Source organism: Syngnathus acus, chromosome 3 (assembly GCF_901709675.1).
Source record: "Syngnathus acus chromosome 3, fSynAcu1.2, whole genome shotgun sequence".
Taxonomy (NCBI): domain Eukaryota; kingdom Metazoa; phylum Chordata; class Actinopteri; order Syngnathiformes; family Syngnathidae; genus Syngnathus; species Syngnathus acus.
In genome coordinates this window covers 9,938,752-9,953,968 of record NC_051089.1, presented here as the reverse complement: position 1 = coordinate 9,953,968, position 15,217 = coordinate 9,938,752, and the positions used below count along the sequence as shown (strand labels likewise).

General features: G+C 42.0%; 1 protein-coding gene across 1 annotated transcript; it reads right to left on the bottom strand.

Annotated features, from left to right (window-relative positions):
* Positions 1-244: 244 nt before the first annotated feature.
* On the bottom strand, positions 245-12,862 carry crispld2 (cysteine-rich secretory protein LCCL domain containing 2). The gene is made up of 15 exons (XM_037247955.1): positions 12,707-12,862; positions 9,951-10,284; positions 8,799-8,917; positions 7,719-7,851; positions 6,159-6,274; positions 5,681-5,781; positions 5,172-5,345; positions 5,019-5,079; positions 4,730-4,796; positions 4,488-4,621; positions 4,354-4,397; positions 4,184-4,256; positions 3,720-3,795; positions 2,906-3,036; positions 245-1,060 (listed from the first exon to the last, which is right to left on the bottom strand). Exons 2-15 carry the CDS (start codon positions 10,212-10,214, stop codon positions 1,009-1,011), a joined length of 1,545 nt encoding a protein of 514 aa, XP_037103850.1. The 5' UTR covers positions 10,215-10,284; positions 12,707-12,862; the 3' UTR covers positions 245-1,008.
* Between the last annotated feature and the right edge of the window lie 2,355 nt (positions 12,863-15,217).

The window sequence follows — 15,217 nt, the reverse complement described above, 5'->3', positions numbered from 1 at the left end:
AAATTTTAAAATTTTATTTTCAAATTGTGCAAAAAATATGAAACTCATTTACAGTATACATGCCTGTATAAAAACAAGTCAACCAAAAGAATTGAAATGCAGTCACACTTTCTTTTATCAACCTGCTGCCAAAATGTTACAATTATTTACAATTTCCATAACTTTACAAAATCCATCATATACTTTCCATTACGATTGCGGTATGTTGAAGACCGGACTGCCGAGCATAGCGATAGGATTGAGGTAGAATAAAGAAATATGCCGGAGATTTTCTTAGTGGCCATACATTAATATGATATGAACAAGATTTACTGGTCATGAGGACTGATTGGCCTGGTTCGTGTTTGTAATTTATTCCATTTTGGACACTTTTCTCACATAAAATGCATTGAAATGTAGGATATTACAAAAGTGCATAAACAATCATTTTGAACATGAAACTTTCCACACTCCCAATTATGGCTCCCATGTCAACATATAAAATGCATCTATAACTGTAAAAGTGACACATTCATCTGTCTTGGGTCGGGTAGAGGAGGCAAACATTATTTTCATTGGAAATAAAAGCAGAAGTAAATGCAGAAGTGGGGAAATGTGGCAAAAAGAGACGATAACATATAAAAAAGAGAAAAATGTTATTACATGGTACTCCTTCAATATATATATATTATGTACACGCTGATTAAATAGTGTGATCAGTATACATTCCTGCGTATGAAAACAATATTAATAACACTTATGTAAACATAACAACTTTCATCGACCCAGCACCAGCTGTTCAATGCATTATAATTTACAACATTCACACGTGAAGCCTTGCTAAAGGTTTTCTCTATGTGGGAAAACGTGATTTTCTTGCTTTACCTTAAGGGGGAAAGAGTTCAGACTATGCGGAGAGACGCCGCTTCCGCCGAAGGCACGTGAATGTTCGTGGTGGTATCGAACCTGCAAGCACTCCCTGCTCCACAAGAGCAGGTCAGGTGACTTTAGGATGTGATGACAGAAGCCTCACTCCCTCACAGTGAAGACGCGGAAGGAGCCTCCCTCTGTGTTGCTCTTGCTGCAAGAAAGACCAGATTATTTTATTGAACAAATTTAATCTTGCATTTGATTTCACGGAACGTGTATATGTGATCTCACAAATGTCACAATTAGACAATGGTGGCCAATGGTTGGCTGGCAACCCCCACTTGAAGATTTTGATGAATGTGAATCCGCGGCGCAGACAACATTGGTTACCAGCAGAATCAGAAATGGAATATTTTTTGAATGCTGATTTAAAAATGGCTTTACTTCTTTTCTAGCTGTTTTTGTTTTTCAAGATAGACCTATAAAAGCTTGCACAATGCAGATTTTACCGCTTTTTGTAATTTGTAATTGACATTTCAGAAAAAGATCCCCATGTTGCCAATATTCAAAAATATTACTAAATACATTACTACAACAAATAAGTATTTTAGTTAATACATGAATATTTTCTACAAGAAGAAAGAATTTAATTTATTCTGCTTAACTTTTACATTATAATAATATGGCAACTAGTGGCAAGTTGGATGCCATATTGAGATGGTTTCGTGCAAAGGCTTTATTTGCAATTGAAGTGAAAACAAACATGCGTGTTAGGTATAATGTGACATTGCTGGCACAGATCTGCTAACGTGTTAACTTTATCATTAGCTCATGAGTGAGACCTTGAAGCCGCACATTTATTGATGATCACGATAGGCCCACTCAGCTGCTACCATATCACACATTATTATTCTGAGAGTAAAAGCACTGATTAGGTGGCAGTCAGCAATTCCAGCCTCAAGTAATCAGATCCACGGTGATTACTTGTCTTTATAATAGCCACCGCATTGTTGGCCAAGAGTACGGACCTCCACTCCAGTCTTTTATTGACCTGAGACCGCCCAGCCCAATTGCACAAGCTTTTTCTTTTTTCTTACCCTTTCATTGTATTCAGAACGGTCAGATTATTTGGAGCGCTCAGCACTTTGCACACTCAATTGAAATGCCAAGCTATAAAGTAAGCAAAGATCCCATGTGTGGCCCATCCACATAGCCAACCACACCATTACTCTTACAACAGCGCTAGCCACAAAGGCCTCCCTCACCTACTTTTGCACCGTCTGAGCCGGCCGCAGCGATGTGAGAAACATGGCATGCTTGCAAGCAAGCTGCTGTGCGCTTGAAAGACACATAAATCCTGCCATGGTGTGATGAATAAATGTACCTTTCTTTCACCCAGATCTCAACTTTGAGCTGTATCCAAGATGTTTTGGCTGGACATTAGCATGGTGCCGAAGAAGATAAATATTATGTTTGATTTGATTTGATTTTAAAATGGACTTTGATTTGATTTTGCGACTCATCCAGCATGCGGGATGACTCTGACCGCAGTCGGACCTCGACATGCAGTGTAAGGTCTTTCGACTGAACAGGGTTTCTCTTAGCCTGTTTCCAAACATGCACCGCAATTCATTCAGCAGAATTTGTGTTTGTTTTCAAGAAAGTAATTTTATTTTTTTTAACTAACCAACAAAAGTCAGATTTGTGAATCGACTCAACTAGGGTTGCAACTATGGAATATTTGTTAAAATGGATTATTCTACCCACAGGATAATATTAGCATTAAACAATGTGTGTGAGGTGTCATATCGCGTGGGAGGTAGCGAATGAGAGTTGGCTGTCGTGAGCTCTAGTTAGCCACTGGCTGTTAACTTGATAACCACCAGTCTGCTCGTGTATGAATGTGCTTGTTATGCGTTTGTCATCGTTTGTTCAATAAAGCGATTGAGTAATTTATTTCTAGTGTGTGAGTATGGTGTAGCAGTAGTTTAATGGGATCTTTTCTGGCCCAGAAATCTATTCGCGGCAATGACAAGATAACACATGAAAAGATTACCTTTCAGACTGGATGCCATTTTTCAGCGCACCAACATAACTCTTTCTCTTGTCCAGAGGCAGGACGTCCACAAAGCCCCCGTCTGGTGGGATCACCCCTGCATGGATGGCCGCTTTACAAATGCTGGAGGTCTGTCCAGAGAAAGAAGGTACAGTTTGGCACCTTGTCCACAGGTTTAGATTTCTTTCAGGAGACGTCCCAGGGCACGTTTGCTACGCAATGCTTGCGTCTATGACTGTTGACTTGTAACGGGACTGACAGTCCAGGTGTCTCTGGGGAGCTGTGATGTGCAGCCAACTGGACGTCATCGGAGGCAAAGTTCGTACAAGGTGAATGCCTAGTAAGCTACACGTAGACGTTACGTGCACCGGTGCCAGTGCTAACTCAACACACTGACTCATGAAGGGGACGTGAATTCTTGCACATCACTGTTCAGTCTGCTTTACAGTGAAGCAATCTACTTTCTACATGGCTTAGAAGAGCTCGCAGTACAGAACAGAACACTCATCCTGAAAACATTTTCTTGCAGTCTATTCCTGCCTTAATTTTCAGGTGACATTTGGTATAATTCTCTTGATTCTGAAGTTCAAAAACCATACATTGGACCTCTTCTACAATGTTTTGTAAAAGAACCAGTAGGAGTTCCTCAAGGTCTGTATCCAAGTACTCCAATTATTTGACTCCCAGGTAACCGTTTGTATTGTTTTGTTTTGTATTGTATTGTGACAAATAGTGCTTGTCATGTAAGTGAAGTGAGGTTGTTATATTCATGAATACACGATTCAGTCGTGTTTCCCAAAAGCTCATCACTTACGTCAGTGTAGATGTTGTTGCCAATAACTGGTGACCAATAAGAGGGTTGACTCTTGCAGTCAGAAGGACAGAAGACTCTGAGGAAGAAATTGGTAAATACTGTCAATATGTAGCAACATCAAGAGTAGTGTTAAAGTGCTACTTTAACTCGTTTGATGGGAGTTACATGCATTTATATAGGGATGACAATGACCATTCCAGAGCTGAAGGACATTTCCGGTCCCCAGTTTCACTTGTGGTTCAAATTGCAGTCGTGCTGAGATCAAATGTAACTGTCACTGTAGTGAAAGTGATTCCTAAATATTATTTAAATGCCAAATAGTTCTTAAGAAACCTTTAAAATGGCTTCCCCCCACCCAGAATAAGATAATAAGCTAAAAGTAAACAATAAATGGTCTTTTTTAATGTCCACCAGTTCCAGAATAGGCAATGCCAAGTTATAAGCTTAGCAATATGTCAACATACCTTGGACAATGCGAGAGGGGCTTTTTGAATGGGCAGATTTCGGCAACTGTAGTGTAACAGTCGATATTGGTTTCTGTTACATATGAATGAGAAAATACAAAATATATGTTATATACATTGTCTGACTTGGTTATACAGGTTATATGACGTCAGTGCGGTACTTCTCTTACCTTGTACTTTGGCCATCATAAAGGCATTTCCTGGCTTGTATTTACTGTAAAGCACATTTAAAGGTGTGATTGGACATGAGTAAATCACTATTTATTGCTGCATAAATTATAGCTATGGAAACATTGAGGCTTGCCTGAAAGACTCAATAGAATTTTTCGTGGCTTTGACAAAGAAGGGAACCTTGGCTTCCATCCTCGTGATGTCTACAAGTCCTCCGTTGTTGTCAATTGCACCAAAGTGAATGGCCGCGCGGCAAATACTCGATTGCTACTCGAACAAAGGAAGGAAGAAAAAAAACAAGAATGAAAAACACTTTCTTCAGTCAATATTCATGAGTTTAGAATTGTTGTATTATTCTCTGGAGGCCATACTTACCACATCGTAGTAGAGCGTTCCCCAAATTTTTCCTTTTCTATTCATGCAATTAGCGGGACATTTATATCTAGAAAGTTAGAAGAGGATGCAAAATAATTAGGACTATATAGTATAAGCAAATATAAAACCAAGATGTCTTTGCCAAGATTATAATTAAGTTTCTTTTATTTTTTAATTGACACCACAGAATGTTTAGATTTAACTTGTCTTCAGATGATTGTCTACAAAACACCACTATTTTTCTTGCAAGTCTCTAACAAATCCAATAATTGAATATGAATAACTTTACCTGTTGCAGGTTACTCCTCTGCACTTGTCTCGCAGTCTGGTCTCACACTTGATGCTCTGAGCTGCAAAAAAAACACACAAAAAAAAAATACACACACAAGGTGAGCAATGAGGTAAAACAATATCGAGGTCATGCAAGTGTTCGACTACTTACCCAAGTTGGTGTTACTAGGACTCCTTGAAGATGGGTTGCTGGGTGTGGACGGCCTGGACACAGGTTTCCTTGGAGCGGAGGGTTTGGGTTTGGGTTTAGCGGTTGTGCGAGGTATGACAGGCACCTGAGGCTTCTCCACTTCGTTCATATCCTCAGTCTCTGTGCGCTGGGAGTCTAGCATTGGGTACAAAGTCAAGACAGGTTGTCGGGATGGGGCGGTCACTTGAGGGCAATATAATACAGACGTTAATAAAGAAGAGTTTCATGCAATAATATTATTGTTTGTTTTTCTTAGAGGATAAAGAATATGTGCCTATGAGTTAGTTGGCTAAAAACGTTGCTGCACTTTCTGCTTTCAAATATTTGTTTCATACATTAAAGGAGAAGGTTGGGTCCTGTCTATCTCAAAGCATCACTATAGCAAAGTATTTTTGAGGCGGTACTTTGCGTATAAATCTGTCTTGGTGTGAACACTATATTTAATTGGAATGTAACAACACTATGCTCACCTTTGTAGCACAAATTATTTCTGCATCCTCCTCCGTAGCTGGGAGGGCACTGGGAACAAGGGCGACCATTTTTGTAGGGCGCTTCGCCGATCCAGTTGCCCCTGCAGGAACACATGGCACACATGTTGACTGAGGGTTGGAACTTGTCAGCATCACTTTGCTCGCTGCTCTTGTAATGACTTTAACACGATTCGCCTGCGGTCAACACTCCTAAGAGGATAATAAAAGCCTGCCTCGTTGTCTCTAAATGGAATGGAAACAAGCTCTTATTTTTCTTTCCCAATCCTTCATTTTCAGGCTTCTATTTTCTGACTTCTGGAGGAATTTGAGTGGCCCCAAAATGTCATTCAGCGTTGAAATGAGCGGTCAAGCCGACAGCTGTGAGGACGTTAGGAAAGTTCAGTTTGCTGCCAGGGCTTTTAGGAAGAAAAATGTAAGCAAAGAGCAAAAGTGTCATTTCTGGAATCTTTAGTCTTACTTTGGGGAGTAGTTGCAGACGAGGTAGACGGCGTTCTCCCATGTTTCCCCCCACACGTTCATCCTGGGACACACATGCACGGCGCAGCCAACTCTGCTTGTGGTGGACCAAACCACCTGTGAAAGGGGGAATGAAAGAAAGGCTCATGTAAGATGGATGTTCTGAATGAATGAAAAGAAACATCTAGTAGGGTAACCTATAAAACTGGCGGCTCATTTTTCCTAACGTCCTCTCTCTCTCTCTCTCTCTGTCGCTCTCTGTCGCTCTCTCATCTTTCGGGTCAATGGATCTTTCCAGAGGAAGCGAGCAGACATGCGGTCACGATTAACAAGGCCGGTGGGACGCGGCGGACTAGCCAGCCTGTTTTTATGCCCCCGTCAGACGCCCGTCTCGTGTGAACACACTTTGCCCTTTGGGATATTACCTCGATCCCTCTCGTCAAGCAAATGGAAAAGTAGTCATGCTCTAATATCTTACTCGGAAGCGTCCAAGGTAAAATAAAACACCTTAATGAAACGGAAAACTGCTGCAGTAGTGCTAAAGATGAATGATGTGCCATTTGAAGGGGAATACAACACTGCAGGTTCCAAAACCCCTCCTAACGTTTCCTCCTTTGCCTTTAAATGTGTGTATGTGCTCTCCCTCCTTTGGAATGTTCATCTATTTTCCTGGTAGAGACATTTCAAGGCCACTGGAAGCAGTGAGTCAGCAAGCAGAACTCATGTGTGATGTGTGCTGAGGAGTCTCCATCTTTGGCGAGGATTGCTCAGTGGGGCAAATACAGTACTCTTCCATCTTCGCTCCTTGACATGTGTGCGCTCAGGGCCAACAATGAGGCGCTCTAAAGCAGCCACACCAGCTGATTACCCCGAAGGAAAGATGGGGGTTTACAGAGAGCTAGCTAACTAACTGCAAATTGCAATTGAGCTGGGTGACCAGTGATGAGAACGAAGGTGCTCGAGTTCTTAAACATTGGGGGTCACTAATTAACTGCCTCAGTAGGAATCATTTCATTTCTAAGGGTATATTCTGTAAATTTCAAAAGCAGGAAACTTGTGGGCAAGATTTGGATGCTCGCTTCAAGCAGTACCCCCCCCTGCAGCATCTTTAGAGGAATCCAGGTCAAACGTGGAGGGATGAGTGATGAGTGTGAATGACTACCAGATGGCCCTGGTCAAGTTTCAGGCTGAGGGGCAGAAGGAGGAGTCCGGATGTTTCTGTAAACACATCTCTGCAGCTTCAAAGTAAACTTAGAAGGGAAGTTTTATTAAATGCTGCTACTCTCAGCGGCCATAAAAAATAAGTGACAGTACCTTCAAAATCCCCTTTGATAACCTACCAAAGATAATAGCGGGCTACTCAGTTTCGATTCACACCATCTTGGACCTAGTTAGTGGCTCAATAGTTTGTAATATGTGTTTTGTATACAATGAAGAAACAGATTAACGGCATTTTCATTCATTTCAATGGGCAACAATGATTTGAGATTATGAACAGCCTTCTGTATGATGCAGTAAGATGCTTCCTTACAGATCTGTTGTGCGTTTGCTCTCCCCTCACCTGGGTGTAGTGGGTGCACATGGGTCCGGAGCAGCGCTCAGGACACCAGGGGTTGCACTCCTGAGGGTAGGGATAGGTGTAGTCTTTCACCTCGTCGTACCAGGCCTGAACGTGGAAGGCGGGTGAGCGGTATCTGGACAAACAAAACAGTTGGTTTAGTCCAACAGCTTTGGGCACCATGTGAGCGTCTCTGCACCTCTTCCCCTCCATTACATGGGAAATTAAAAAAACAACAGAGAGACTAAGCAAACTAAACACGGTCCCACCGCCTGACAAATCAGTATTGTAAACATGCCTTTTTAGGGTATTGAAGAGTGCACAGCATGATGGGGGAGAGAGCAAAGGGAGCGGAAAGAAGGGAATCCTCAGTGGGTGTGCTGGCACGGGAAGAAAAGCAGGGAAAGTGGGAGGTATGACGGTTCGGTGAGAATGAGAGCAGATTCCTGGAAGGGCACCTGCTGTGATAGCAATACTCGGTCATACACAAAGGTCTACTGTGGACACACACACACACATGAGCACGCACTCATACAACAGTCAACCCCGATGTACTTTACACTACATGGACAAAACTAACCATTACAGATGGAGGTGTTGCCCAATACATTAGTCCACATAGTGTATGGTACAATTGTTTCCACCCAACACATCTTTAAAAAAATCCCCCTGAAAGATTAAATGAAGCAGCAGGGGTATGTATAATAGAAAAAACAGATTAGCACAGTTTGGCAGATTTTTGGCCCCATTTATGATGCCCTTTAGCGGAGGGGGTGCATGAATGACAAAACGGGATGTCGGCGGCCAGCCGTGGACACAGGAAAAAAAGACTACCGGTACTTGCAATTGGCACGATTTTCACTAGCTCTCAGCCAGACGGGCCTGTCAACAACACTTAAGTGATTGCCAGCGACTGTCAATGTGAAATGAGTTACCGGCAGATGTTATTTGCTTAACTGTTTTTGTGTCCTGCTTGGAATCCACGCTGTATTCATTTGTACTTGTAAATACAACTCATTTAGGAGACAGCTTCAACAGGGATAATAAAAAAAAAAGTGGCAAAAGAAAACATGTCGGTCTCACCTGCCCCAGTGAACAGCCAGGTTCTGCCCAATGGACATGAGAAGGTCCTGTGGTCCATGATCCCACTGGCAATTCTCAGCCCAGTGAGTGGCAGACCTCTCCAGTTCGTCGTCCCACACCTGCCGACATTCACAAGAAAAAAAAGCATTAAAAAAATCTACAAAAATATGAATAGAGTAGCGGGCAGAAAAGTTTTTGCATACTAGGACATGGACCTTAAAGATATCAAAAAGTTGCTCAAACGACTTCTCATAGCAGAGAGGACCCTGAGAGCAACCCCTCAGTAAATTTCCACACACACACACACACACACACACACACACACACACACACACACACACACACACACACACACACACACACACACACACACACTTTTCCAAGTACACTGCTTAACCTTCAAGGAGTCCCAACATCAATAATTCCTCTACTTTACCCACTCCAGTGCCATGTCGGCCCCTAATAAGCTCCCCCCTCCCTCACTTGTCTTCTCCAGCATGAAGCAGGTAGACAGCACAAAGTCAGCATTATTATCCAGCTTGTTAAAAAGAAACACACAACGCAGCAGGCTGTTAATGGTGTGCCGCCATGACTGCATGTTTCCAGCTGAGAGAATAGACTTTTTTTTTAAAACTATAACAGCACTTTGTAATAATATTTTAACCCATTAGGCACACTCCAGTTTTCCATGCTGTGGTTAACTAAGTGACAGTTTATTTTATTGTCTAAATGAAATTATAACCTATGATTTTTTTCAAAATTAATTCATAGCTTGTTTGACTTGAATAAATAGATGCTGAATCTTTAATCAACATTTAAGCAAAAAGGTAGTTTATTTTTTATTTGCTACACTGCACATGCTGTTTGATCTCGAACCTGTGTCAAGGCACCCTCTGACGTATGTATGATCATTCTTACGCTAATTTTCTGCTTTACTCTTTGAGATTCCCCATGACCCTTTAAAAACAACACGTGCATGCTTCCATGACCCTTGTGCAAACGTGGCTCTCTCTTTCAAGCTCCTCCATTAACACCCTCCCCACAGTTCCATTAAAATACACATCACCGTAGGACAATTTTGAAAAGCATATCTATCTGTGGGAACCTATGTACTTGTCCAAAAGGCTTCATGTGCAAACGAGTATGACTCACCATGTACTCCATGTCGGCCGCACTGGGGTACACCGAGCCCCTCAGCTTGTTGTGCAGCTGGAGGATCTCCTCTCGGTCTGACCAACGGATGGCACGTCTGCTCCTGCTGCCTCTTCCATCTTGGCCGGTGCTGTTGTGACCCACTTCTTGGTCCTCGTAACGACTCAACAGCCGCCTAAGCTCTTGCGAGTCGGGCAGGAAAAGAGACGCCGAGTTTCCGAGCAAGGAGAGCAGCAGGAGGGTGAGGAGAGGGATGAAGGCCATTGTTGACACTGCGACGACTGAACACACTGGTGTGTTTTTTATATGTGAGGGGAGCTGGTCCTGACACAACCTGCCGAGAGGGAACATTTTATCATCAGTTTCTCCCTGTTGTGGGAGTACAGATTACAACAGTGAACTGAGTACACATTTCTTACACTTCCTCTTTTACTGCATCACAGTATGCCAAATTGCTGCTAAGCTATTATGCGTAATGTGACAATAGGATGAATGCACCAATGACTCAAACATCATGTCATCGCCATCATGAGCATCATAAATAAATGTCTTTTTAAAGTCAAATGACATCAGTTTTTTAACTGGAATCTAGATTACTATGCCACTGGTTTCCACAAACGATGCTCAAAGAATGAACATCTGATGTGTCATTAAGTTCCAAGATCACTTTCCAAGGAAAATGCAGAAAAAAACAGAAGCTAAAAAAGTCCTCTACCTTGATTCTAACTTATAATGGGCGACGTTGCAATACTTTATTTGAACACCAACAGTGGCGCAACACATGGAGAATAGAATAGAATAATCACATATTCTTTATCTTCTGCAAAGAATGATTAATATTACTGCAGTTTAGTGAGAAGTAGAGTCACCTTCATGTATATCCATATTTTTGTATCACACTGCCCCCAGGTGGCCAAGTCGGACACACCAGAACACGATGCACAATGTACACAATGTCCAATGGAAGCAACTGTTTCCCAAGAAACTGTTTAATTCTTGATATTCAATTTAATTACGTCATCACTGTGTTTTCATATATTGCATGAAATAGTGATATTTTCCTTTTTAAGAGTCACATTATGAAAATGTTGTTTTTTGGAGAGCTGGAACAGATTAATGGCATTTCCATTCATTTCCATAGGGAGCGATGATTTGACATCTGAGTTTTGAGTTACTAGTCGTGTCGCAAAACAAATTCAACTCATATCTCAAAGAACCACTGTCTCAAAGGAACCACTATACCAGTTTTACTAATCACCTAACTGAATGCTAAACGGTAGTATGCAATTAATAATGAAATATCCTAAAAGCACCAGCGGCACAAGTACAAACTGTAATTATCAAAGAACACACTATTATGTACAATTGTACAATCCAATGAGATCCTATCAAACAAGCACATAAAAAATGTATTTCTTAAAGATAAAAACTAATGATAATTAATCTTAGATTTGAAAAGTCCACACTATGACTACAATTTGAACACCTGTCACTCAATGAAAGCTGAACATTCTAATCATGGATAGGCTTGTTCTTTCTTTACTTTTTAGTAAAGCTGAGTATTGGTTCTAATTTTGTCGCTAATGTTGCGGCCAATAATGATTTAATGTCTAACAAGAGGGAGGACTTGTTCAAATAAAGCGAGAAAGGTGCAACGGGTCCGTGTGAACCGAGAGGAAAATAAACACGCACTGCTTCGCTCCTTATCCTTGAATCCCTTCACCTCTTTCTCCCTGGCTGCAAAGAGGCGGCTTGAGGTCTGGCACCGGCTCTGTGTCAACACGCCGTGCCAGGGGCAGCCGAGCCAGGCAACAGGCATCGACGGCCACACCCTGCCGCTGCTGCTCACACTCAACCGAGAGCGGCTACACTGTCCGGGCTCTTCTCATGGCTTTCCTGAATTTTAGACCCCCGTGTGACAGATGGGGCGAAAATACATGGACGCTTCAGGTATTCCGGCCCCTTGAGAACTCTGCGGAGAGGGGTGAGGCTGACCTTTACTTCACCTCAGCCCGACACTTGCATGTCAACTCTACTTCTGTCACTGATTGTCAATAGGATGGATGGATTGCATGTATGCAGTAAGACATAAAGTAAGGACAATCAATTTCAATTGGTGTCCAAAATGTGGCCTTGGAGCAATTTTGCGGCCCGCTGCCGATCTTTTAAATGTCCTGACTCATGTGTTTTAGACCAATTTTTGTCTTGTCATAAGCAAAATGGTGGAAGAAGTGTGGACACTGTTTACTTTATTTTCCATATTTATACCTCATTTTCTATTATACATCAGTGTCAATAGATTTCATTTTCCTCACTGGATGAATATACGTATCAATCTCCACTATCTGTCTACATCCTTCCATCTATCTTTTTCAGACAAGAAACCATCTTTGGTGACTGAGTGAAACACTGTTTGCATAAAATACATTTGATAGCCTTGACATGTGATTAGTTCGAGATATAAATTCTGTCAGGGTGAGAATTGAATGGATAATCACATAATGTCATTCATCAGTTTTTTTATCTAGTTCTGTCATGGCAATCACAATGGCACTGGCGCGCTTAGTCTGTTTACTTGTCAATCAAAGTGCCTAAGAATGATATACAGAAGAATTAATGACAGATGTGGAAGTCGTAGAATCAAGTTTCGTCTCTGTTTAAAATATTCAATAAAGGAATAGTCAGACAAAACTGATATGAAGGGGGGGAGACTCTCAAAGCAGATTTAGGCAACAAGAAAAAAACTGTTATCTCACCTCTGCTTGTCTTCTGTCACAATTCACTTGCTTGAGGGTTGTCTTGTATTCCCGTGAGGATCTGCCGAGAGTTGCCTGCACGCGGGGTGTGCATCTACAGTCAAAGCGGCTTCGGGAGCCTTATATAGGGAAAGGACCACTCAGGATCAGAGGAGGGGAATGGAAGGGAGAAGAGGGGGGGGGATCCTCCCCCACACCAGCCTCCCTGAAATGTTCCTGGCTCAGCATGCACACGAGCAGCAGCAGCAGCAGCCTCACGTCAGAAGGGAAAACTACAAATAATGTTGATCATCATACTGACAAATGAGTCGCGCAGCTGGATCAGCAGCCCTGAGTGGAGTTTGGCTGACTCGGTGTTGCTCACACGTGTGCAACCACACAAAGATGCTTTACTCTTCAAATCCAGACGAACAACTTTATGAAAGTGTCGTCTATGACTTTAGAATATAAACAGAAGAGACACAGTTGACGGCATTGGTGTGTAGTATCGGATACTTTTTTTTAGATAAGCAGTCACTGGTACAAATATTGGTAGTTGACCAATTGACCAAAGGGACAGGGAATGGAAAGGTGAAGTTGGTGTCCATCATTTGCAGCTATTTGAACAGCTACCACTCTTCATAGGAACATTTTGTTCAAGATGTTGGAGTGCGTCTGTGGGGATTTCTTTTGTTCACTCAGTCACACCAAACTCCTCCAAGCAGGCCTTTAAGGCCTTGGAAGAAAAATGTCCATTCCTCAAATTCTTCCATGGCATGGAACCATACAAATTGGCTTACTAAGATAAAAATAAGATGATTCAGAAGGAGATAAAAGGCCTTGCCTGATTGATTTTTTTTATTGATTATGGGGGTGAAGTGTGTATGTGTGTGTGCGTGTGTGTGTCCCAATTGGTTTACTCTAAAAAAAACAGAAGCCATCCAGTTAAGATTTGTTGAAAATCCTTATACTAGATCTCAACTGCAGTCGAATATAACTCTCTTAAGTTACTTTTCATCTTTACATTCATGGATGTTGAAAAAAAGTAAGAGTAGAAATTTTGAAATTTTTAAAGTCATCAGAAAAATAAAGAAAAATAACCCCCCAAAATATCTACTTAACTCCACTGAAGTATTTGTTCTTTGTACTTCCTCTCACTGGATGAGGAGCGTCCTGTATTTTGTACAGTATACACTCTAATACATAATTCATACGGTTTCAGTGGAAACTCTTCTGATGTTATATAACCATAAGCAGGTGGGCTTACTGTTTTTCTTTGTGGCGTTCAAGTCGGAACCACCATCACACACACGCGTGCACAGGCATACTGTACTCCATAAGTATTACAGCGAGCGTTTATTTAGATAGAAGCCGGAGGTGGTTTGCAGAACCTCGAAACATGACGCACACACGCGAGGTGCAGTAGGGAGCAAAGCAGCCGAGAGACTAAATGAAGAAGGCGTACGGAACATGAGGCTGATTAGCAAAACAAACCGCAGAAGGGCATTGAAATGTCTGCGCTGGTCGCATGACAACACAAGGTTGAGCGACTTTAAGGATTCTTTTGATTTTATGTGCATCACCTGTGGTCAGAGATGATGCAAAAAGGCAAAATGGCTGACCTTGACCCATATTAATGTATCAACAATGTATCGGTTGAACTGATTAATGGCTTTGTAACATTTGGGGCACTTACTACTACACGTTTCAGATGGAAGACATTCTTTTACCAAAACGGGCTCCATTATAATAAACGACTCGCTCGGCTTTCATACATGCGAACCCCCCGTAGGCTTCCTTGTGGTACATTTGAGACTTTGGAAGGCTTTTTTGCGGCCACTCGGAGTCAAATGAGATGGCAACTTCAAGGCCATGGTGGTCCGACTATGAATATTAGAATAGAATGGCTTCAACGGCCTGTAATTATTCACGTAGCGCTTGAATTTAGGCTGACAGCTTCACTGGCACAAGCATGCGCAATGTCATTGGAAGCACGCTTGACACGCATGCTGAGTTCAAAAGGCCTCCCTAGGTGCATTTGGAAGCAGGCGCTGGGGAGCGTACAGAACAATATGGCCTTCACACGAGAGCCCAAGGTTACAAATCTGTCTCCAAAGCTTACAGCACGGGGCGTCCCGGTCACGCCGCTCATGTATGTTTAGGATTGTGGCCCTGTATTTTATTAAGAATGGTACATGGTGATGCCATGAGGTCACTTTTGACAAAATTCTACCGCAGCTAACAGACTTGAGAGGAAAGCAGCGGGGGTCTTGCGCTACAAATGTTAAGAGTTGGTTTCTTGCTGAGACTTACATATAATCCAATAATCGGATCCATCCATTCATCCCGTGACGGAATGCATTAAAATCTGCATCTGCATTTACTTTGAAAAGCAATGACCATCAATCCTTGCGTGATATTGCTTGGTTAACAGCATGATAAAGAAGACAGTTTGACTACCTATTCTAATTAAAGCACAAAATGTGCTTGTGTCCATTTACGGATTAAAGACCAGTGGCGAATGTTGCCGGT